Source organism: Phytophthora sojae, assembly GCF_000149755.1.
Source record: "Phytophthora sojae unplaced genomic scaffold PHYSOscaffold_5, whole genome shotgun sequence".
In the NCBI taxonomy this organism is placed as follows: Eukaryota; Oomycota; class Peronosporomycetes; order Peronosporales; family Peronosporaceae; genus Phytophthora; species Phytophthora sojae.
In genome coordinates, this window is record NW_009258119.1 from 2,700,897 (window position 1) to 2,723,111 (window position 22,215).

At 62.1% G+C, this 22,215-nt stretch overlaps 1 protein-coding gene across 1 annotated transcript; it reads right to left on the bottom strand.

The window, feature by feature from the left end:
* PHYSODRAFT_249100 (hypothetical protein) lies at positions 1–18,686 on the bottom strand (the record flags this gene model as incomplete). The annotated part of the gene is made up of 4 exons (XM_009530628.1): positions 1–237; positions 15,654–15,848; positions 15,980–16,174; positions 18,591–18,686. Coding segments are annotated over 4 exons (723 nt in total), but the record flags the coding sequence as incomplete, so codon positions are not given.
* Positions 18,687–22,215: the final 3,529 nt, after the last annotated feature.

Sequence of the window (22,215 nt, forward strand, 5' to 3'; positions counted from 1 at the left end):
TTAGAATGTCAGGGCCGGGAGCGGTTCGGCGAGCTCTGTCATTTCGGACAAGTGCATGGCGGCGACGGCGATGTACACGTTGCAGGGCAGGCCGTTCGGGCCGTCGTATAGCTCCGGGGTGAAATGGCCGTGGCCACGCTGCGTTCCGGCGAATGTCAGAGTGGTGGGAGGTGGCGGCAGCTGCTGCCTCGACTCGTCTTGCTCGGTCTCGGGCTTCGTCTCGGAGTTGGTGTATGGCTAGGCATCGATGGGCGTCTCGGTCACGTTCTCCGTCTCGAGCTCCGTGTATGGCTCGGTGTATGTTTCGGCTGTGGTGATCATGGGGTCAGCGATGTGGTGTAGTGGAGCGGTTCGGCGAGCTCTGTCACCTCGGACAAGTGCGTGGCGGCGACAGCGATGTACACGTTGCAGGGCAGGCCGTTCGGGCCGTCGTATAGCTCCGGGGTGAAATGGCCGTGGCCACGCTGCGTTCCGGCGAATGTCAGAGTGGTGGGAGGTGGCGGCAGCTGCTGCCTCGACTCGTCTTGCTCGGTCTCGGGCTTCGTCTCGGAGTTGGTGTATGGCTAGGCATCGATGGGCGTCTCGGTCACGTTCTCCGTCTCGAGCTCCGTGTATGGCTCGGTGTATGTTTCGGCTGTGGTGATCATGGGGTCAGCGATGTGGTGTAGTGGAGCGGTTCGGCGAGCTCTGTCACCTCGGACAAGTGCGTGGCGGCGACAGCGATGTACACGTTGCAGGGCAGGCCGTTCGGGCCGTCGTATAGCTCCGGGGTGAAATGGCCGTGGCCACGCTGCGTTCCGGCGAATGTCAGAGTGGTGGGAGGTGGCGGCAGCTGCTGCCTCGACTCGTCTTGCTCGGTCTCGGGCTTCGTCTCGGAGTTGGTGTATGGCTAGGCATCGATGGGCGTCTCGGTCACGTTCTCCGTCTCGAGCTCCGTGTATGGCTCGGTGTATGTTTCGGCTGTGGTGATCATGGGGTCAGCGATGTGGTGTAGTGGAGCGGTTCGGCGAGCTCTGTCACCTCGGACAAGTGCATGGCGGCGACGGCGATGTACACGTTGCAGGGCAGGCCGTTCGGGCCGTCGTATAGCTCCGGGGTGAAATGGCCGTGGCCACGCTGCGTTCCGGCGAATGTCAGAGTGGTGGGAGGTGGCGGCAGCTGCTGCCTCGACTCGTCTTGCTCGGTCTCGGGCTTCGTCTTGGAGTTGGTGTATGGCTAGGCATCGATGGGCGTCTCGGTCACGTTCTCCGTCTCGAGCTCCGTGTATGGCTCGGTGTATGTTTCGGCTGTGGTGATCATGGGGTCAGCGATGTGGTGTAGTGGAGCGGTTCGGCGAGCTCTGTCACCTCGGACAAGTGCATGGCGGCGACGGCGATGTACACGTTGCAGGGCAGGCCGTTCGGGCCGTCGTATAGCTCCGGGGTGAAATGGCCGTGGCCACGCTGCGTTCCGGCGAATGTCAGAGTGGTGGGAGGTGGCGGCAGCTGCTGCCTCGACTCGTCTTGCTCGGTCTCGGGCTTCGTCTCGGAGTTGGTGTATGGCTAGGCATCGATGGGCGTCTCGGTCACGTTCTCCGTCTCGAGCTCCGTGTATGGCTCGGTGTATGTTTCGGCTGTGGTGATCATGGGGTCAGCGATGTGGTGTAGTGGAGCGGTTCGGCGAGCTCTGTCACCTCGGACAAGTGCGTGGCGGCGACAGCGATGTACACGTTGCAGGGCAGGCCGTTCGGGCCGTCGTATAGCTCCGGGGTGAAATGGCCGTGGCCACGCTGCGTTCCGGCGAATGTCAGAGTGGTGGGAGGTGGCGGCAGCTGCTGCCTCGACTCGTCTTGCTCGGTCTCGGGCTTCGTCTCGGAGTTGGTGTATGGCTAGGCATCGATGGGCGTCTCGGTCACGTTCTCCGTCTCGAGCTCCGTGTATGGCTCGGTGTATGTTTCGGCTGTGGTGATCATGGGGTCAGCGATGTGGTGTAGTGGAGCGGTTCGGCGAGCTCTGTCACCTCGGACAAGTGCGTGGCGGCGACAGCGATGTACACGTTGCAGGGCAGGCCGTTCGGGCCGTCGTATAGCTCCGGGGTGAAATGGCCGTGGCCACGCTGCGTTCCGGCGCATGCCAGAGTGGTGGGAGGTGGCGGCAGCTGCTGCCTCGACTCGTCTTGCTCGGTCTCGGGCTTCGTCTCGGAGTTGGTGTATGGCTAGGCATCGATGGGCGTCTCGGTCACGTTCTCCGTCTCGAGCTCCGTGTATGGCTCGGTGTATGTTTCGGCTGTGGTGATCATGGGGTCAGCGATGTGGTGTAGTGGAGCGGTTCGGCGAGCTCTGTCACCTCGGACAAGTGCGTGGCGGCGACAGCGATGTACACGTTGCAGGGCAGGCCGTTCGGGCCGTCGTATAGCTCCGGGGTGAAATGGCCGTGGCCACGCTGCGTTCCGGCGAATGTCAGAGTGGTGGGAGGTGGCGGCAGCTGCTGCCTCGACTCGTCTTGCTCGGTCTCGGGCTTCGTCTCGGAGTTGGTGTATGGCTAGGCATCGATGGGCGTCTCGGTCACGTTCTCCGTCTCGAGCTCCGTGTATGGCTCGGTGTATGTTTCGGCTGTGGTGATCATGGGGTCAGCGATGTGGTGTAGTGGAGCGGTTCGGCGAGCTCTGTCACCTCGGACAAGTGCGTGGCGGCGACAGCGATGTACACGTTGCAGGGCAGGCCGTTCGGGCCGTCGTATAGCTCCGGGGTGAAATGGCCGTGGCCACGCTGCGTTCCGGCGAATGTCAGAGTGGTGGGAGGTGGCGGCAGCTGCTGCCTCGACTCGTCTTGCTCGGTCTCGGGCTTCGTCTCGGAGTTGGTGTATGGCTAGGCATCGATGGGCGTCTCGGTCACGTTCTCCGTCTCGAGCTCCGTGTATGGCTCGGTGTATGTTTCGGCTGTGGTGATCATGGGGTCAGCGATGTGGTGTAGTGGAGCGGTTCGGCGAGCTCTGTCACCTCGGACAAGTGCGTGGCGGCGACAGCGATGTACACGTTGCAGGGCAGGCCGTTCGGGCCGTCGTATAGCTCCGGGGTGAAATGGCCGTGGCCACGCTGCGTTCCGGCGAATGTCAGAGTGGTGGGAGGTGGCGGCAGCTGCTGCCTCGACTCGTCTTGCTCGGTCTCGGGCTTCGTCTCGGAGTTGGTGTATGGCTAGGCATCGATGGGCGTCTCGGTCACGTTCTCCGTCTCGAGCTCCGTGTATGGCTCGGTGTATGTTTCGGCTGTGGTGATCATGGGGTCAGCGATGTGGTGTAGTGGAGCGGTTCGGCGAGCTCTGTCACCTCGGACAAGTGCGTGGCGGCGACAGCGATGTACACGTTGCAGGGCAGGCCGTTCGGGCCGTCGTATAGCTCCGGGGTGAAATGGCCGTGGCCACGCTGCGTTCCGGCGAATGCCAGAGTGGTGGGAGGTGGCGGCAGCTGCTGCCTCGACTCGTCTTGCTCGGTCTCGGGCTTCGTCTCGGAGTTGGTGTATGGCTAGGCATCGATGGGCGTCTCGGTCACGTTCTCCGTCTCGAGCTCCGTGTATGGCTCGGTGTATGTTTCGGCTGTGGTGATCATGGGGTCAGCGATGTGGTGTAGTGGAGCGGTTCGGCGAGCTCTGTCACCTCGGACAAGTGCGTGGCGGCGACAGCGATGTACACGTTGCAGGGCAGGCCGTTCGGGCCGTCGTATAGCTCCGGGGTGAAATGGCCGTGGCCACGCTGCGTTCCGGCGAATGTCAGAGTGGTGGGAGGTGGCGGCAGCTGCTGCCTCGACTCGTCTTGCTCGGTCTCGGGCTTCGTCTCGGAGTTGGTGTATGGCTAGGCATCGATGGGCGTCTCGGTCACGTTCTCCGTCTCGAGCTCCGTGTATGGCTCGGTGTATGTTTCGGCTGTGGTGATCATGGGGTCAGCGATGTGGTGTAGTGGAGCGGTTCGGCGAGCTCTGTCACCTCGGACAAGTGCATGGCGGCGACGGCGATGTACACGTTGCAGGGCAGGCCGTTCGGGCCGTCGTATAGCTCCGGGGTGAAATGGCCGTGGCCACGCTGCGTTCCGGCGAATGTCAGAGTGGTGGGAGGTGGCGGCAGCTGCTGCCTCGACTCGTCTTGCTCGGTCTCGGGCTTCGTCTCGGAGTTGGTGTATGGCTAGGCATCGATGGGCGTCTCGGTCACGTTCTCCGTCTCGAGCTCCGTGTATGGCTCGGTGTATGTTTCGGCTGTGGTGATCATGGGGTCAGCGATGTGGTGTAGTGGAGCGGTTCGGCGAGCTCTGTCACCTCGGACAAGTGCGTGGCGGCGACAGCGATGTACACGTTGCAGGGCAGGCCGTTCGGGCCGTCGTATAGCTCCGGGGTGAAATGGCCGTGGCCACGCTGCGTTCCGGCGAATGTCAGAGTGGTGGGAGGTGGCGGCAGCTGCTGCCTCGACTCGTCTTGCTCGGTCTCGGGCTTCGTCTCGGAGTTGGTGTATGGCTAGGCATCGATGGGCGTCTCGGTCACGTTCTCCGTCTCGAGCTCCGTGTATGGCTCGGTGTATGTTTCGGCTGTGGTGATCATGGGGTCAGCGATGTGGTGTAGTGGAGCGGTTCGGCGAGCTCTGTCACCTCGGACAAGTGCATGGCGGCGACGGCGATGTACACGTTGCAGGGCAGGCCGTTCGGGCCGTCGTATAGCTCCGGGGTGAAATGGCCGTGGCCACGCTGCGTTCCGGCGAATGCCAGAGTGGTGGGAGGTGGCGGCAGCTGCTGCCTCGACTCGTCTTGCTCGGTCTCGGGCTTCGTCTCGGAGTTGGTGTATGGCTAGGCATCGATGGGCGTCTCGGTCACGTTCTCCGTCTCGAGCTCCGTGTATGGCTCGGTGTATGTTTCGGCTGTGGTGATCATGGGGTCAGCGATGTGGTGTAGTGGAGCGGTTCGGCGAGCTCTGTCACCTCGGACAAGTGCGTGGCGGCGACAGCGATGTACACGTTGCAGGGCAGGCCGTTCGGGCCGTCGTATAGCTCCGGGGTGAAATGGCCGTGGCCACGCTGCGTTCCGGCGAATGTCAGAGTGGTGGGAGGTGGCGGCAGCTGCTGCCTCGACTCGTCTTGCTCGGTCTCGGGCTTCGTCTCGGAGTTGGTGTATGGCTAGGCATCGATGGGCGTCTCGGTCACGTTCTCCGTCTCGAGCTCCGTGTATGGCTCGGTGTATGTTTCGGCTGTGGTGATCATGGGGTCAGCGATGTGGTGTAGTGGAGCGGTTCGGCGAGCTCTGTCACCTCGGACAAGTGCATGGCGGCGACGGCGATGTACACGTTGCAGGGCAGGCCGTTCGGGCCGTCGTATAGCTCCGGGGTGAAATGGCCGTGGCCACGCTGCGTTCCGGCGAATGCCAGAGTGGTGGGAGGTGGCGGCAGCTGCTGCCTCGACTCGTCTTGCTCGGTCTCGGGCTTCGTCTCGGAGTTGGTGTATGGCTAGGCATCGATGGGCGTCTCGGTCACGTTCTCCGTCTCGAGCTCCGTGTATGGCTCGGTGTATGTTTCGGCTGTGGTGATCATGGGGTCAGCGATGTGGTGTAGTGGAGCGGTTCGGCGAGCTCTGTCACCTCGGACAAGTGCGTGGCGGCGACAGCGATGTACACGTTGCAGGGCAGGCCGTTCGGGCCGTCGTATAGCTCCGGGGTGAAATGGCCGTGGCCACGCTGCGTTCCGGCGAATGTCAGAGTGGTGGGAGGTGGCGGCAGCTGCTGCCTCGACTCGTCTTGCTCGGTCTCGGGCTTCGTCTCGGAGTTGGTGTATGGCTAGGCATCGATGGGCGTCTCGGTCACGTTCTCCGTCTCGAGCTCCGTGTATGGCTCGGTGTATGTTTCGGCTGTGGTGATCATGGGGTCAGCGATGTGGTGTAGTGGAGCGGTTCGGCGAGCTCTGTCACCTCGGACAAGTGCATGGCGGCGACGGCGATGTACACGTTGCAGGGCAGGCCGTTCGGGCCGTCGTATAGCTCCGGGGTGAAATGGCCGTGGCCACGCTGCGTTCCGGCGAATGTCAGAGTGGTGGGAGGTGGCGGCAGCTGCTGCCTCGACTCGTCTTGCTCGGTCTCGGGCTTCGTCTTGGAGTTGGTGTATGGCTAGGCATCGATGGGCGTCTCGGTCACGTTCTCCGTCTCGAGCTCCGTGTATGGCTCGGTGTATGTTTCGGCTGTGGTGATCATGGGGTCAGCGATGTGGTGTAGTGGAGCGGTTCGGCGAGCTCTGTCACCTCGGACAAGTGCATGGCGGCGACGGCGATGTACACGTTGCAGGGCAGGCCGTTCGGGCCGTCGTATAGCTCCGGGGTGAAATGGCCGTGGCCACGCTGCGTTCCGGCGAATGTCAGAGTGGTGGGAGGTGGCGGCAGCTGCTGCCTCGACTCGTCTTGCTCGGTCTCGGGCTTCGTCTTGGAGTTGGTGTATGGCTAGGCATCGATGGGCGTCTCGGTCACGTTCTCCGTCTCGAGCTCCGTGTATGGCTCGGTGTATGTTTCGGCTGTGGTGATCATGGGGTCAGCGATGTGGTGTAGTGGAGCGGTTCGGCGAGCTCTGTCACCTCGGACAAGTGCATGGCGGCGACGGCGATGTACACGTTGCAGGGCAGGCCGTTCGGGCCGTCGTATAGCTCCGGGGTGAAATGGCCGTGGCCACGCTGCGTTCCGGCGAATGTCAGAGTGGTGGGAGGTGGCGGCAGCTGCTGCCTCGACTCGTCTTGCTCGGTCTCGGGCTTCGTCTCGGAGTTGGTGTATGGCTAGGCATCGATGGGCGTCTCGGTCACGTTCTCCGTCTCGAGCTCCGTGTATGGCTCGGTGTATGTTTCGGCTGTGGTGATCATGGGGTCAGCGATGTGGTGTAGTGGAGCGGTTCGGCGAGCTCTGTCACCTCGGACAAGTGCGTGGCGGCGACAGCGATGTACACGTTGCAGGGCAGGCCGTTCGGGCCGTCGTATAGCTCCGGGGTGAAATGGCCGTGGCCACGCTGCGTTCCGGCGAATGTCAGAGTGGTGGGAGGTGGCGGCAGCTGCTGCCTCGACTCGTCTTGCTCGGTCTCGGGCTTCGTCTCGGAGTTGGTGTATGGCTAGGCATCGATGGGCGTCTCGGTCACGTTCTCCGTCTCGAGCTCCGTGTATGGCTCGGTGTATGTTTCGGCTGTGGTGATCATGGGGTCAGCGATGTGGTGTAGTGGAGCGGTTCGGCGAGCTCTGTCACCTCGGACAAGTGCATGGCGGCGACGGCGATGTACACGTTGCAGGGCAGGCCGTTCGGGCCGTCGTATAGCTCCGGGGTGAAATGGCCGTGGCCACGCTGCGTTCCGGCGAATGTCAGAGTGGTGGGAGGTGGCGGCAGCTGCTGCCTCGACTCGTCTTGCTCGGTCTCGGGCTTCGTCTCGGAGTTGGTGTATGGCTAGGCATCGATGGGCGTCTCGGTCACGTTCTCCGTCTCGAGCTCCGTGTATGGCTCGGTGTATGTTTCGGCTGTGGTGATCATGGGGTCAGCGATGTGGTGTAGTGGAGCGGTTCGGCGAGCTCTGTCACCTCGGACAAGTGCGTGGCGGCGACAGCGATGTACACGTTGCAGGGCAGGCCGTTCGGGCCGTCGTATAGCTCCGGGGTGAAATGGCCGTGGCCACGCTGCGTTCCGGCGAATGTCAAAGTGGTGGGAGGTGGCGGCAGCTGCTGCCCGAGCTCTGTCACCTCGGACAAGTGCATGGCGGCGACGGCGATGTACACGTTGCAGGGCAGGCCGTTCGGGCCGTCGTATAGCTCCGGGGTGAAATGGCCGTGGCCACGCTGCGTTCCGGCGAATGCCAGAGTGGTGGGAGGTGGCGGCAGCTGCTGCCTCGACTCGTCTTGCTCGGTCTCGGGCTTCGTCTCGGAGTTGGTGTATGGCTAGGCATCGATGGGCGTCTCGGTCACGTTCTCCGTCTCGAGCTCCGTGTATGGCTCGGTGTATGTTTCGGCTGTGGTGATCATGGGGTCAGCGATGTGGTGTAGTGGAGCGGTTCGGCGAGCTCTGTCACCTCGGACAAGTGCGTGGCGGCGACAGCGATGTACACGTTGCAGGGCAGGCCGTTCGGGCCGTCGTATAGCTCCGGGGTGAAATGGCCGTGGCCACGCTGCGTTCCGGCGAATGTCAGAGTGGTGGGAGGTGGCGGCAGCTGCTGCCTCGACTCGTCTTGCTCGGTCTCGGGCTTCGTCTCGGAGTTGGTGTATGGCTAGGCATCGATGGGCGTCTCGGTCACGTTCTCCGTCTCGAGCTCCGTGTATGGCTCGGTGTATGTTTCGGCTGTGGTGATCATGGGGTCAGCGATGTGGTGTAGTGGAGCGGTTCGGCGAGCTCTGTCACCTCGGACAAGTGCGTGGCGGCGACAGCGATGTACACGTTGCAGGGCAGGCCGTTCGGGCCGTCGTATAGCTCCGGGGTGAAATGGCCGTGGCCACGCTGCGTTCCGGCGAATGTCAGAGTGGTGGGAGGTGGCGGCAGCTGCTGCCTCGACTCGTCTTGCTCGGTCTCGGGCTTCGTCTCGGAGTTGGTGTATGGCTAGGCATCGATGGGCGTCTCGGTCACGTTCTCCGTCTCGAGCTCCGTGTATGGCTCGGTGTATGTTTCGGCTGTGGTGATCATGGGGTCAGCGATGTGGTGTAGTGGAGCGGTTCGGCGAGCTCTGTCACCTCGGACAAGTGCGTGGCGGCGACAGCGATGTACACGTTGCAGGGCAGGCCGTTCGGGCCGTCGTATAGCTCCGGGGTGAAATGGCCGTGGCCACGCTGCGTTCCGGCGAATGTCAGAGTGGTGGGAGGTGGCGGCAGCTGCTGCCTCGACTCGTCTTGCTCGGTCTCGGGCTTCGTCTCGGAGTTGGTGTATGGCTAGGCATCGATGGGCGTCTCGGTCACGTTCTCCGTCTCGAGCTCCGTGTATGGCTCGGTGTATGTTTCGGCTGTGGTGATCATGGGGTCAGCGATGTGGTGTAGTGGAGCGGTTCGGCGAGCTCTGTGCATGGCGGCGACGGCGATGTACACGTTGCAGGGCAGGCCGTTCGGGCCGTCGTATAGCTCCGGGGTGAAATGGCCGTGGCCACGCTGCGTTCCGGCGAATGTCAGAGTGGTGGGAGGTGGCGGCAGCTGCTGCCTCGACTCGTCTTGCTCGGTCTCGGGCTTCGTCTCGGAGTTGGTGTATGGCTAGGCATCGATGGGCGTCTCGGTCACGTTCTCCGTCTCGAGCTCCGTGTATGGCTCGGTGTATGTTTCGGCTGTGGTGATCATGGGGTCAGCGATGTGGTGTAGTGGAGCGGTTCGGCGAGCTCTGTCACCTCGGACAAGTGCGTGGCGGCGACAGCGATGTACACGTTGCAGGGCAGGCCGTTCGGGCCGTCGTATAGCTCCGGGGTGAAATGGCCGTGGCCACGCTGCGTTCCGGCGAATGTCAGAGTGGTGGGAGGTGGCGGCAGCTGCTGCCTCGACTCGTCTTGCTCGGTCTCGGGCTTCGTCTCGGAGTTGGTGTATGGCTAGGCATCGATGGGCGTCTCGGTCACGTTCTCCGTCTCGAGCTCCGTGTATGGCTCGGTGTATGTTTCGGCTGTGGTGATCATGGGGTCAGCGATGTGGTGTAGTGGAGCGGTTCGGCGAGCTCTGTCACCTCGGACAAGTGCGTGGCGGCGACAGCGATGTACACGTTGCAGGGCAGGCCGTTCGGGCCGTCGTATAGCTCCGGGGTGAAATGGCCGTGGCCACGCTGCGTTCCGGCGAATGCCAGAGTGGTGGGAGGTGGCGGCAGCTGCTGCCTCGACTCGTCTTGCTCGGTCTCGGGCTTCGTCTCGGAGTTGGTGTATGGCTAGGCATCGATGGGCGTCTCGGTCACGTTCTCCGTCTCGAGCTCCGTGTATGGCTCGGTGTATGTTTCGGCTGTGGTGATCATGGGGTCAGCGATGTGGTGTAGTGGAGCGGTTCGGCGAGCTCTGTCACCTCGGACAAGTGCGTGGCGGCGACAGCGATGTACACGTTGCAGGGCAGGCCGTTCGGGCCGTCGTATAGCTCCGGGGTGAAATGGCCGTGGCCACGCTGCGTTCCGGCGAATGTCAGAGTGGTGGGAGGTGGCGGCAGCTGCTGCCTCGACTCGTCTTGCTCGGTCTCGGGCTTCGTCTCGGAGTTGGTGTATGGCTAGGCATCGATGGGCGTCTCGGTCACGTTCTCCGTCTCGAGCTCCGTGTATGGCTCGGTGTATGTTTCGGCTGTGGTGATCATGGGGTCAGCGATGTGGTGTAGTGGAGCGGTTCGGCGAGCTCTGTCACCTCGGACAAGTGCGTGGCGGCGACAGCGATGTACACGTTGCAGGGCAGGCCGTTCGGGCCGTCGTATAGCTCCGGGGTGAAATGGCCGTGGCCACGCTGCGTTCCGGCGAATGCCAGAGTGGTGGGAGGTGGCGGCAGCTGCTGCCTCGACTCGTCTTGCTCGGTCTCGGGCTTCGTCTCGGAGTTGGTGTATGGCTAGGCATCGATGGGCGTCTCGGTCACGTTCTCCGTCTCGAGCTCCGTGTATGGCTCGGTGTATGTTTCGGCTGTGGTGATCATGGGGTCAGCGATGTGGTGTAGTGGAGCGGTTCGGCGAGCTCTGTCACCTCGGACAAGTGCGTGGCGGCGACAGCGATGTACACGTTGCAGGGCAGGCCGTTCGGGCCGTCGTATAGCTCCGGGGTAAAATGGCCGTGGCCACGCTGCGTTCCGGCGAATGCCAGAGTGGTGGGAGGTGGCGGCAGCTGCTGCCTCGACTCGTCTTGCTCGGTCTCGGGCTTCGTCTCGGAGTTGGTGTATGGCTAGGCATCGATGGGCGTCTCGGTCACGTTCTCCGTCTCGAGCTCCGTGTATGGCTCGGTGTATGTTTCGGCTGTGGTGATCATGGGGTCAGCGATGTGGTGTAGTGGAGCGGTTCGGCGAGCTCTGTCACCTCGGACAAGTGCGTGGCGGCGACAGCGATGTACACGTTGCAGGGCAGGCCGTTCGGGCCGTCGTATAGCTCCGGGGTGAAATGGCCGTGGCCACGCTGCGTTCCGGCGAATGCCAGAGTGGTGGGAGGTGGCGGCAGCTGCTGCCTCGACTCGTCTTGCTCGGTCTCGGGCTTCGTCTCGGAGTTGGTGTATGGCTAGGCATCGATGGGCGTCTCGGTCACGTTCTCCGTCTCGAGCTCCGTGTATGGCTCGGTGTATGTTTCGGCTGTGGTGATCATGGGGTCAGCGATGTGGTGTAGTGGAGCGGTTCGGCGAGCTCTGTCACCTCGGACAAGTGCGTGGCGGCGACAGCGATGTACACGTTGCAGGGCAGGCCGTTCGGGCCGTCGTATAGCTCCGGGGTGAAATGGCCGTGGCCACGCTGCGTTCCGGCGAATGCCAGAGTGGTGGGAGGTGGCGGCAGCTGCTGCCTCGACTCGTCTTGCTCGGTCTCGGGCTTCGTCTCGGAGTTGGTGTATGGCTAGGCATCGATGGGCGTCTCGGTCACGTTCTCCGTCTCGAGCTCCGTGTATGGCTCGGTGTATGTTTCGGCTGTGGTGATCATGGGGTCAGCGATGTGGTGTAGTGGAGCGGTTCGGCGAGCTCTGTCACCTCGGACAAGTGCGTGGCGGCGACAGCGATGTACACGTTGCAGGGCAGGCCGTTCGGGCCGTCGTATAGCTCCGGGGTGAAATGGCCGTGGCCACGCTGCGTTCCGGCGAATGTCAAAGTGGTGGGAGGTGGCGGCAGCTGCTGCCTCGACTCGTCTTGCTCGGTCTCGGGCTTCGTCTCGGAGTTGGTGTATGGCTAGGCATCGATGGGCGTCTCGGTCACGTTCTCCGTCTCGAGCTCCGTGTATGGCTCGGTGTATGTTTCGGCTGTGGTGATCATGGGGTCAGCGATGTGGTGTAGTGGAGCGGTTCGGCGAGCTCTGTCACCTCGGACAAGTGCGTGGCGGCGACAGCGATGTACACGTTGCAGGGCAGGCCGTTCGGGCCGTCGTATAGCTCCGGGGTGAAATGGCCGTGGCCACGCTGCGTTCCGGCGAATGTCATAGTGGTGGGAGGTGGCGGCAGCTGCTGCCTCGACTCGTCTTGCTCGGTCTCGGGCTTCGTCTCGGAGTTGGTGTATGGCTAGGCATCGATGGGCGTCTCGGTCACGTTCTCCGTCTCGAGCTCCGTGTATGGCTCGGTGTATGTTTCGGCTGTGGTGATCATGGGGTCAGCGATGTGGTGTAGTGGAGCGGTTCGGCGAGCTCTGTCACCTCGGACAAGTGCATGGCGGCGACGGCGATGTACACGTTGCAGGGCAGGCCGTTCGGGCCGTCGTATAGCTCCGGGGTGAAATGGCCGTGGCCACGCTGCGTTCCGGCGAATGTCAGAGTGGTGGGAGGTGGCGGCAGCTGCTGCCTCGACTCGTCTTGCTCGGTCTCGGGCTTCGTCTCGGAGTTGGTGTATGGCTAGGCATCGATGGGCGTCTCGGTCACGTTCTCCGTCTCGAGCTCCGTGTATGGCTCGGTGTATGTTTCGGCTGTGGTGATCATGGGGTCAGCGATGTGGTGTAGTGGAGCGGTTCGGCGAGCTCTGTCACCTCGGACAAGTGCATGGCGGCGACGGCGATGTACACGTTGCAGGGCAGGCCGTTCGGGCCGTCGTATAGCTCCGGGGTGAAATGGCCGTGGCCACGCTGCGTTCCGGCGAATGTCAGAGTGGTGGGAGGTGGCGGCAGCTGCTGCCTCGACTCGTCTTGCTCGGTCTCGGGCTTCGTCTCGGAGTTGGTGTATGGCTAGGCATCGATGGGCGTCTCGGTCACGTTCTCCGTCTCGAGCTCCGTGTATGGCTCGGTGTATGTTTCGGCTGTGGTGATCATGGGGTCAGCGATGTGGTGTAGTGGAGCGGTTCGGCGAGCTCTGTCACCTCGGACAAGTGCGTGGCGGCGACAGCGATGTACACGTTGCAGGGCAGGCCGTTCGGGCCGTCGTATAGCTCCGGGGTGAAATGGCCGTGGCCACGCTGCGTTCCGGCGAATGCCAGAGTGGTGGGAGGTGGCGGCAGCTGCTGCCTCGACTCGTCTTGCTCGGTCTCGGGCTTCGTCTCGGAGTTGGTGTATGGCTAGGCATCGATGGGCGTCTCGGTCACGTTCTCCGTCTCGAGCTCCGTGTATGGCTCGGTGTATGTTTCGGCTGTGGTGATCATGGGGTCAGCGATGTGGTGTAGTGGAGCGGTTCGGCGAGCTCTGTCACCTCGGACAAGTGCGTGGCGGCGACAGCGATGTACACGTTGCAGGGCAGGCCGTTCGGGCCGTCGTATAGCTCCGGGGTGAAATGGCCGTGGCCACGCTGCGTTCCGGCGAATGTCAGAGTGGTGGGAGGTGGCGGCAGCTGCTGCCTCGACTCGTCTTGCTCGGTCTCGGGCTTCGTCTCGGAGTTGGTGTATGGCTAGGCATCGATGGGCGTCTCGGTCACGTTCTCCGTCTCGAGCTCCGTGTATGGCTCGGTGTATGTTTCGGCTGTGGTGATCATGGGGTCAGCGATGTGGTGTAGTGGAGCGGTTCGGCGAGCTCTGTCACCTCGGACAAGTGCATGGCGGCGACGGCGATGTACACGTTGTAGGGCAGGCCGTTCGGGCCGTCGTATAGCTCCGGGGTGAAATGGCCGTGGCCACGCTGCGTTCCGGCGAATGCCAGAGTGGTGGGAGGTGGCGGCAGCTGCTGCCTCGACTCGTCTTGCTCGGTCTCGGGCTTCGTCTCGGAGTTGGTGTATGGCTAGGCATCGATGGGCGTCTCGGTCACGTTCTCCGTCTCGAGCTCCGTGTATGGCTCGGTGTATGTTTCGGCTGTGGTGATCATGGGGTCAGCGATGTGGTGTAGTGGAGCGGTTCGGCGAGCTCTGTCACCTCGGACAAGTGCGTGGCGGCGACAGCGATGTACACGTTGCAGGGCAGGCCGTTCGGGCCGTCGTATAGCTCCGGGGTGAAATGGCCGTGGCCACGCTGCGTTCCGGCGAATGTCAGAGTGGTGGGAGGTGGCGGCAGCTGCTGCCTCGACTCGTCTTGCTCGGTCTCGGGCTTCGTCTCGGAGTTGGTGTATGGCTAGGCATCGATGGGCGTCTCGGTCACGTTCTCCGTCTCGAGCTCCGTGTATGGCTCGGTGTATGTTTCGGCTGTGGTGATCATGGGGTCAGCGATGTGGTGTAGTGGAGCGGTTCGGCGAGCTCTGTCACCTCGGACAAGTGCGTGGCGGCGACAGCGATGTACACGTTGCAGGGCAGGCCGTTCGGGCCGTCGTATAGCTCCGGGGTGAAATGGCCGTGGCCACGCTGCGTTCCGGCGAATGTCAGAGTGGTGGGAGGTGGCGGCAGCTGCTGCCTCGACTCGTCTTGCTCGGTCTCGGGCTTCGTCTCGGAGTTGGTGTATGGCTAGGCATCGATGGGCGTCTCGGTCACGTTCTCCGTCTCGAGCTCCGTGTATGGCTCGGTGTATGTTTCGGCTGTGGTGATCATGGGGTCAGCGATGTGGTGTAGTGGAGCGGTTCGGCGAGCTCTGTCACCTCGGACAAGTGCGTGGCGGCGACAGCGATGTACACGTTGCAGGGCAGGCCGTTCGGGCCGTCGTATAGCTCCGGGGTGAAATGGCCGTGGCCACGCTGCGTTCCGGCGAATGCCAGAGTGGTGGGAGGTGGCGGCAGCTGCTGCCTCGACTCGTCTTGCTCGGTCTCGGGCTTCGTCTCGGAGTTGGTGTATGGCTAGGCATCGATGGGCGTCTCGGTCACGTTCTCCGTCTCGAGCTCCGTGTATGGCTCGGTGTATGTTTCGGCTGTGGTGATCATGGGGTCAGCGATGTGGTGTAGTGGAGCGGTTCGGCGAGCTCTGTCACCTCGGACAAGTGCGTGGCGGCGACAGCGATGTACACGTTGCAGGGCAGGCCGTTCGGGCCGTCGTATAGCTCCGGGGTGAAATGGCCGTGGCCACGCTGCGTTCCGGCGAATGTCAGAGTGGTGGGAGGTGGCGGCAGCTGCTGCCTCGACTCGTCTTGCTCGGTCTCGGGCTTCGTCTCGGAGTTGGTGTATGGCTAGGCATCGATGGGCGTCTCGGTCACGTTCTCCGTCTCGAGCTCCGTGTATGGCTCGGTGTATGTTTCGGCTGTGGTGATCATGGGGTCAGCGATGTGGTGTAGTGGAGCGGTTCGGCGAGCTCTGTCACCTCGGACAAGTGCATGGCGGCGACGGCGATGTACACGTTGCAGGGCAGGCCGTTCGGGCCGTCGTATAGCTCCGGGGTGAAATGGCCGTGGCCACGCTGCGTTCCGGCGAATGTCAGAGTGGTGGGAGGTGGCGGCAGCTGCTGCCTCGACTCGTCTTGCTCGGTCTCGGGCTTCGTCTCGGAGTTGGTGTATGGCTAGGCATCGATGGGCGTCTCGGTCACGTTCTCCGTCTCGAGCTCCGTGTATGGCTCGGTGTATGTTTCGGCTGTGGTGATCATGGGGTCAGCGATGTGGTGTAGTGGAGCGGTTCGGCGAGCTCTGTCACCTCGGACAAGTGCATGGCGGCGACGGCGATGTACACGTTGCAGGGCAGGCCGTTCGGGCCGTCGTATAGCTCCGGGGTGAAATGGCCGTGGCCACGCTGCGTTCGCGATGTGGTGTAGTGGAGCGGTTCGGCGAGCTCTGTCACCTCGGACAAGTGCGTGGCGGCGACAGCGATGTACACGTTGCAGGGCAGGCCGTTCGGGCCGTCGTATAGCTCCGGGGTGAAATGGCCGTGGCCACGCTGCGTTCCGGCGAATGTCAGAGTGGTGGGAGGTGGCGGCAGCTGCTGCCTCGACTCGTCTTGCTCGGTCTCGGGCTTCGTCTCGGAGTTGGTGTATGGCTAGGCATCGATGGGCGTCTCGGTCACGTTCTCCGTCTCGAGCTCCGTGTATGGCTCGGTGTATGTTTCGGCTGTGGTGATCATGGGGTCAGCGATGTGGTGTAGTGGAGCGGTTCGGCGAGCTCTGTCACCTCGGACAAGTGCGTGGCGGCGACAGCGATGTACACGTTGCAGGGCAGGCCGTTCGGGCCGTCGTATAGCTCCGGGGTGAAATGGCCGTGGCCACGCTGCGTTCCGGCGAATGTCAGAGTGGTGGGAGGTGGCGGCAGCTGCTGCCTCGACTCGTCTTGCTCGGTCTCGGGCTTCGTCTCGGAGTTGGTGTATGGCTAGGCATCGATGGGCGTCTCGGTCACGTTCTCCGTCTCGAGCTCCGTGTATGGCTCGGTGTATGTTTCGGCTGTGGTGATCATGGGGTCAGCGATGTGGTGTAGTGGAGCGGTTCGGCGAGCTCTGTCACCTCGGACAAGTGCATGGCGGCGACGGCGATGTACACGTTGCAGGGCAGGCCGTTCGGGCCGTCGTATAGCTCCGGGGTGAAATGGCCGTGGCCACGCTGCGTTCCGGCGAATGTCAGAGTGGTGGGAGGTGGCGGCAGCTGCTGCCTCGACTCGTCTTGCTCGGTCTCGGGCTTCGTCTCGGAGTTGGTGTATGGCTAGGCATCGATGGGCGTCTCGGTCACGTTCTCCGTCTCGAGCTCCGTGTATGGCTCGGTGTATGTTTCGGCTGTGGTGATCATGGGGTCAGCGATGTGGTGTAGTGGAGCGGTTCGGCGAGCTCTGTCACCTCGGACAAGTGCGTGGCGGCGACAGCGATGTACACGTTGCAGGGCAGGCCGTTCGGGCCGTCGTATAGCTCCGGGGTGAAATGGCCGTGGCCACGCTGCGTTCCGGCGAATGTCAGAGTGGTGGGAGGTGGCGGCAGCTGCTGCCTCGACTCGTCTTGCTCGGTCTCGGGCTTCGTCTCGGAGTTGGTGTATGGCTAGGCATCGATGGGCGTCTCGGTCACGTTCTCCGTCTCGAGCTCCGTGTATGGCTCGGTGTATGTTTCGGCTGTGGTGATCATGGGGTCAGCGATGTGGTGTAGTGGAGCGGTTCGGCGAGCTCTGTCACCTCGGACAAGTGCGTGGCGGCGACAGCGATGTACACGTTGCAGGGCAGGCCGTTCGGGCCGTCGTATAGCTCCGGGGTGAAATGGCCGTGGCCACGCTGCGTTCCGGCGAATGTCAGAGTGGTGGGAGGTGGCGGCAGCTGCTGCCTCGACTCGTCTTGCTCGGTCTCGGGCTTCGTCTCGGAGTTGGTGTATGGCTAGGCATCGATGGGCGTCTCGGTCACGTTCTCCGTCTCGAGCTCCGTGTATGGCTCGGTGTATGTTTCGGCTGTGGTGATCATGGGGTCAGCGATGTGGTGTAGTGGAGCGGTTCGGCGAGCTCTGTCACCTCGGACAAGTGCATGGCGGCGACGGCGATGGTCACGTTGCAGGGCAGGCCGTTCGGGCCGTCGTATAGCTCCGGGGTGAAATGGCCGTGGCCACGCTGCGTTCCGGCGAATGCCAGAGTGGTGGGAGGTGGCGGCAGCTGCTGCCTCGACTCGTCTTGCTCGGTCTCGGGCTTCGTCTCGGAGTTGGTGTATGGCTAGGCATCGATGGGCGTCTCGGTCACGTTCTCCGTCTCGAGCTCCGTGTATGGCTCGGTGTATGTTTCGGCTGTGGTGATCATGGGGTCAGCGATGTGGTGTAGTGGAGCGGTTCGGCGAGCTCTGTCACCTCGGACAAGTGCATGGCGGCGACGGCGATGTACACGTTGCAGGGCAGGCCGTTCGGGCCGTCGTATAGCTCCGGGGTGAAATGGCCGTGGCCACGCTGCGTTCCGGCGAATGCCAGAGTGGTGGGAGGTGGCGGCAGCTGCTGCCTCGACTCGTCTTGCTCGGTCTCGGGCTTCGTCTCGGAGTTGGTGTATGGCTAGGCATCGATGGGCGTCTCGGTCACGTTCTCCGTCTCGAGCTCCGTGTATGGCTCGGTGTATGTTTCGGCTGTGGTGATCATGGGGGTCAGCGATGTGGTGTGGTGGAGCGGTTCGGCGAGCTCTGTCACCTCGGACAAGTGCATGGCGGCGACGGCGATGTACACGTTGCAGGGCAGGCCGTTCGGGCCGTCGTATAGCTCCGGGGTGAAATGGCCGTGGCCACGCTGCGTTCCGGCGAATGCCAGAGTGGTGGGAGGTGGCGGCAGCTGCTGCCTCGACTCGTCTTGCTCGGTCTCGGGCTTCGTCTCGGAGTTGGTGTATGGCTAGGCATCGATGGGCGTCTCGGTCACGTTCTCCGTCTCGAGCTCCGTGTATGGCTCGGTGTATGTTTCGGCTGTGGTGATCATGGGGGTCAGCGATGTGGTGTGGTGGAGCGGTTCGGCGAGCTCTGTCACCTCGGACAAGTGCATGGCGGCGACGGCGATGGTCACGTTGCAGGGCAGGCCGTTCGGGCCGTCGTATAGCTCCGGGGTGAAATGGCCGTGGCCACGCTGCGTTCCGGCGAATGTCAGAGTGGTGGGAGGTGGCGGCAGCTGCTGCCTCGACTCGTCTTGCTCGGTCTCGGGCTTCGTCTCGGAGTTGGTGTATGGCTAGGCATCGATGGGCGTCTCGGTCACGTTCTCCGTCTCGAGCTCCGTGTATGGCTCGGTGTATGTTTCGGCTGTGGTGACCATGGGGGTCAGCGATGTGGTGTGGTGGAGCGGTTCGGCGAGCTCTGTCACCTCGGACAAGTGCATGGCGGCGACGGCGATGGTCACGTTGCAGGGCAGGCCGTTCGGGCCGTCGTATAGCTCCGGGGTGAAATGGCCGTGGCCACGCTGCGTTCCGGCGAATGTCAGAGTGGTGGGAGGTGGCGGCAGCTGCTGCCTCGACTCGTCTTGCTCGGTCTCGGGCTTCGTCTCGGAGTTGGTGTATGGCTAGGCATCGATGGGCGTCTCGGTCACGTTCTCCGTCTCGAGCTCCGTGTATGGCTCGGTATATGTTTCGGCTGCGGTGGGCATGGAAGTGAGTGACGTGGTGTATTGGCAGCTGGTGGGCGAGCTGCGTCACCGTGTTGCCGTGCATGGTTAAGGGTTTAATTATGTGGAAAGTGCACGAAGTTGCGTCACGAATGCAGAAAAAAGTACTTGAAGTAGGTAATACAAACCGTTGCAGAGGTACTGAGCCGTCAATCACCTGGAAGCCATTCGTCGTCTTCTTCGCTTGAGCGTTCGTTCTCATCTTCGCTGTCATCCTGCAATACAAAACAAAGTTATGAAATACCTCGGCTAAATGCACGTACTTGGCTTACCCGATGAGCCCAGAGCCGCTCTCGTGCACGCTGATTGCGCTCTTCGCGCTGGACCTCCGCTCGATCTTCAGGGGTGAGATCTTCTACGGGTTCAATGATATTACGGCGCTGGGCCCCTGCTCGGTCTTGGTGTACACGTAGTTGGCGCTGGGCCTCCGCTTGATCTTCGGGGGTAAGATTTCTTGCAGGTTCGATAGTGTTGTGCCACTGGACCTCAGCACTCATTTCGATACCGTCATAGATCCATTGTACTACCCGGATATAAGGGTAACGCTGATCGTCGGGCTCATCGGCGGCATTTCTTGCCGCGGAAATTTCGGGCGCGTCGTCTGGAATCACGACGGGTTCTAGTTGATGTAGGAAATCCGCTAGACGTCTTTCAGCAACTTGGTCCGGGCGCTGCACAGGTTGACCGTGTTCGGATCGCCCTGCGGCTTGGCTGTGGGCCATCTCGACCTGGTTGGAATGGGCTGGGCCCTGCTGTACGGCCGGCCCTGGTCCACGAGGATCAAGAGCGGTAGCGCGGGCTGGATTAGGTTCTGGTGCACGAGGATCATAGGCAGTAGCGTGAGCTGGGAGTAGGAGTTCTAGGTTGTTTTGATGTTGATGTTCGGGGCCCTCTTCCATTGGTGTTTGTTGCACTTGGTGTGGCGGATTCGGGGGAGGCTGGGGTTCCTGTTGAAGCTCGACAAAAGCATTCACCACATCGGGCCTTCTAATAAGGCGTGGCGGCCCCAGCACAAATTCTATGATGTGTCGGCGGATGTGTTGTCCTTGAACACCTTGGCGCATGAATTCACGACGCAACGCGTCCATTGCGCTGCCCGTCATCGAGACTCCGTGCGGCAACATTCTTCTGCATTGCATACGGAATTGACCACCCGAGATCATTTCCCATGCGAGACCTGCAAAATACGTATATAAATGTCCACTGAGGTTGCTAGGCGCTATGACATTGCAGAAGGCAACCTAAAAATAATCTTTATGTAGTTGACGTTCTAAACTTGTCGCCCTTGCCGTCCTCGCCGCCCTCGCGGCACTCGTCTCTCATCCTGGACGCATATGTTTCTACACAAAAAGGAAGCGAGCCCACACGCACTTTGGCTCCATACTATAATGCATATATTTGACCTACAGACTATGATTGGCCTAAAACGTGTCTAGCCTTCCCATAGTTGAGATCTGCGGCCGGGTAGGAAGAGTCGCCTTGAGGCCCGCCAACGATGGCCTCTGCCGGGAGTGCGGCTAGAAGGCAGGAACAACTTTGGCCCCGAGGCCAAAACAGCGATGGACCACGGAACCCCACACTGCAATCTACTTTGCGTTAGACAAGCGACTGATCGGTAACTGTAGCATAGCCGATTTTTCTGTGCAGCGTTCGCTCATGGGGAGGTGCAGCGTTTGCTCACCGAATGAGCGTAGTGTCTTCAGTCACTATTATCGGCGCGGCGTTTGCTCGCCAGCCTATTATGAAACTTAGTTTTTTTCTAACACTAGTGTGCTTTACGAAACAGTTCCTCGGAGAGGACGACAACTCTGTAGACCGTTGAGCTCGTCACATAGCTTCATAGAAGCCGTCCGTCAGGTCGATGGCGCTATAGATGACGCTACCTGGCATGGAGTCGAGTACCATGTCCTTCCGCGGGATCGGGGTCTGTGTCGGGATGGTCGCAGCTTATTGAACACGTGGACGATGCGCCAGCCGCCAGTCGCCTTCTTCACACAGAACGTGGGGCTAGAGTGTGGGGAGGTGCTATCGCGGACGTGGCCAGCCAGGCGGCGCTTTTCGAAGAACTCGTCGATGGCCTTGACCTGGTCTCGCGGTAGTGGCTACTGCCGCGTCACGCAGTACTTCGTTCCGGGCGCGAGGTCGATCTCGTGCCGAACTCCGCGGTCGGCTGGAAGCTCGGCGGGGATCTCATCAGGGAAGACGTCTTCAAACTCGCGCGCGGTATCGTAGACTGGGTTACCCGACTTCTTCAGCGCTTCCCAGGACTGCGCTGCGAATCGCTCTTCGCGGGCAGACTTCGGTTCGGCACTCCTCGGCCGCGACGACGCGTCGTCACCGCTGAGTGCGTGAAGACCCTCGGCTGTCCCGTTGGTCTCGGTGATCAAACACACCTGCTCGATGTCACCAGCCTTCGGATCGCGAAGGAAGTGTTTCCACGAGAGCCCGGGGAGCCGAGTGATTCCGCGAGCGTCGCGAGGTGGACTCGCGACTTCGATGACCCGCGTGCCCCGTCCACGTATTCGACAGCGCAGACAGATTCCGTCGGGGGAGGTGCGGTTTTAGTGTTGTTCCGTGGCCTGAGACGCTGTCGCTTGGATTTCCTCCTCTTCCTCCTCGAAGACCTCGAGCAGGAGCTCGAGGTGGACGACTCGCTGGCACTGGACGACACATTGTCGCTATCGCTGGACGATACTTCACCCTCCTCTAGGTGCGGAGTGTCGAGCCCGTCCGCACCGGAAGTACGCGGGAGCACCGCTTGCTCGACCGCCTTGTTGATTCGCGGGAGCCCACGTCGCTCGACCGCTTCGTTGGGGCGCGGGAGCCCACGTCGCTCGACCGCCTCGTTGGTTCGCGGGAGTCGCCTTCGCTCGACCGCCCTCGCAACAACCTCGCTTCGCTGCGAGGTTTTGGGTTCATTTGTCGGTTCATCCAACAGCACCGCACATGCCATACAGAGAGGGCCATCGCTCGCTCTGTGTAGGGCTTGCGTCGTGGATGAACGATCCACGACGGTAACGTGGGGCCAGTCCGTCGGAGCGACCAGGAGATGAGTGAACACTTCACTCACATCGTAGTCGGCTCGACGCTTGACCGATCGGGCCAGCCAGTCGATCTTCGGCTGATACCGTGTCAGCCACGGTATGTCCAAGATGCAGTCGAACGCGTAGTTCATCTCGATCACCAGGAAGTCGTCGTTGCTACGGAAGCCGTCGAACGTGTACGGCGCGTGATATCATGCCGTGGGACACGGTGTGGCATGCCGTCAGCGAGCTTAATGAAGACGACGCCGGGACCCTCGCAGACGGATATGTCCGAGGAAAGAAGC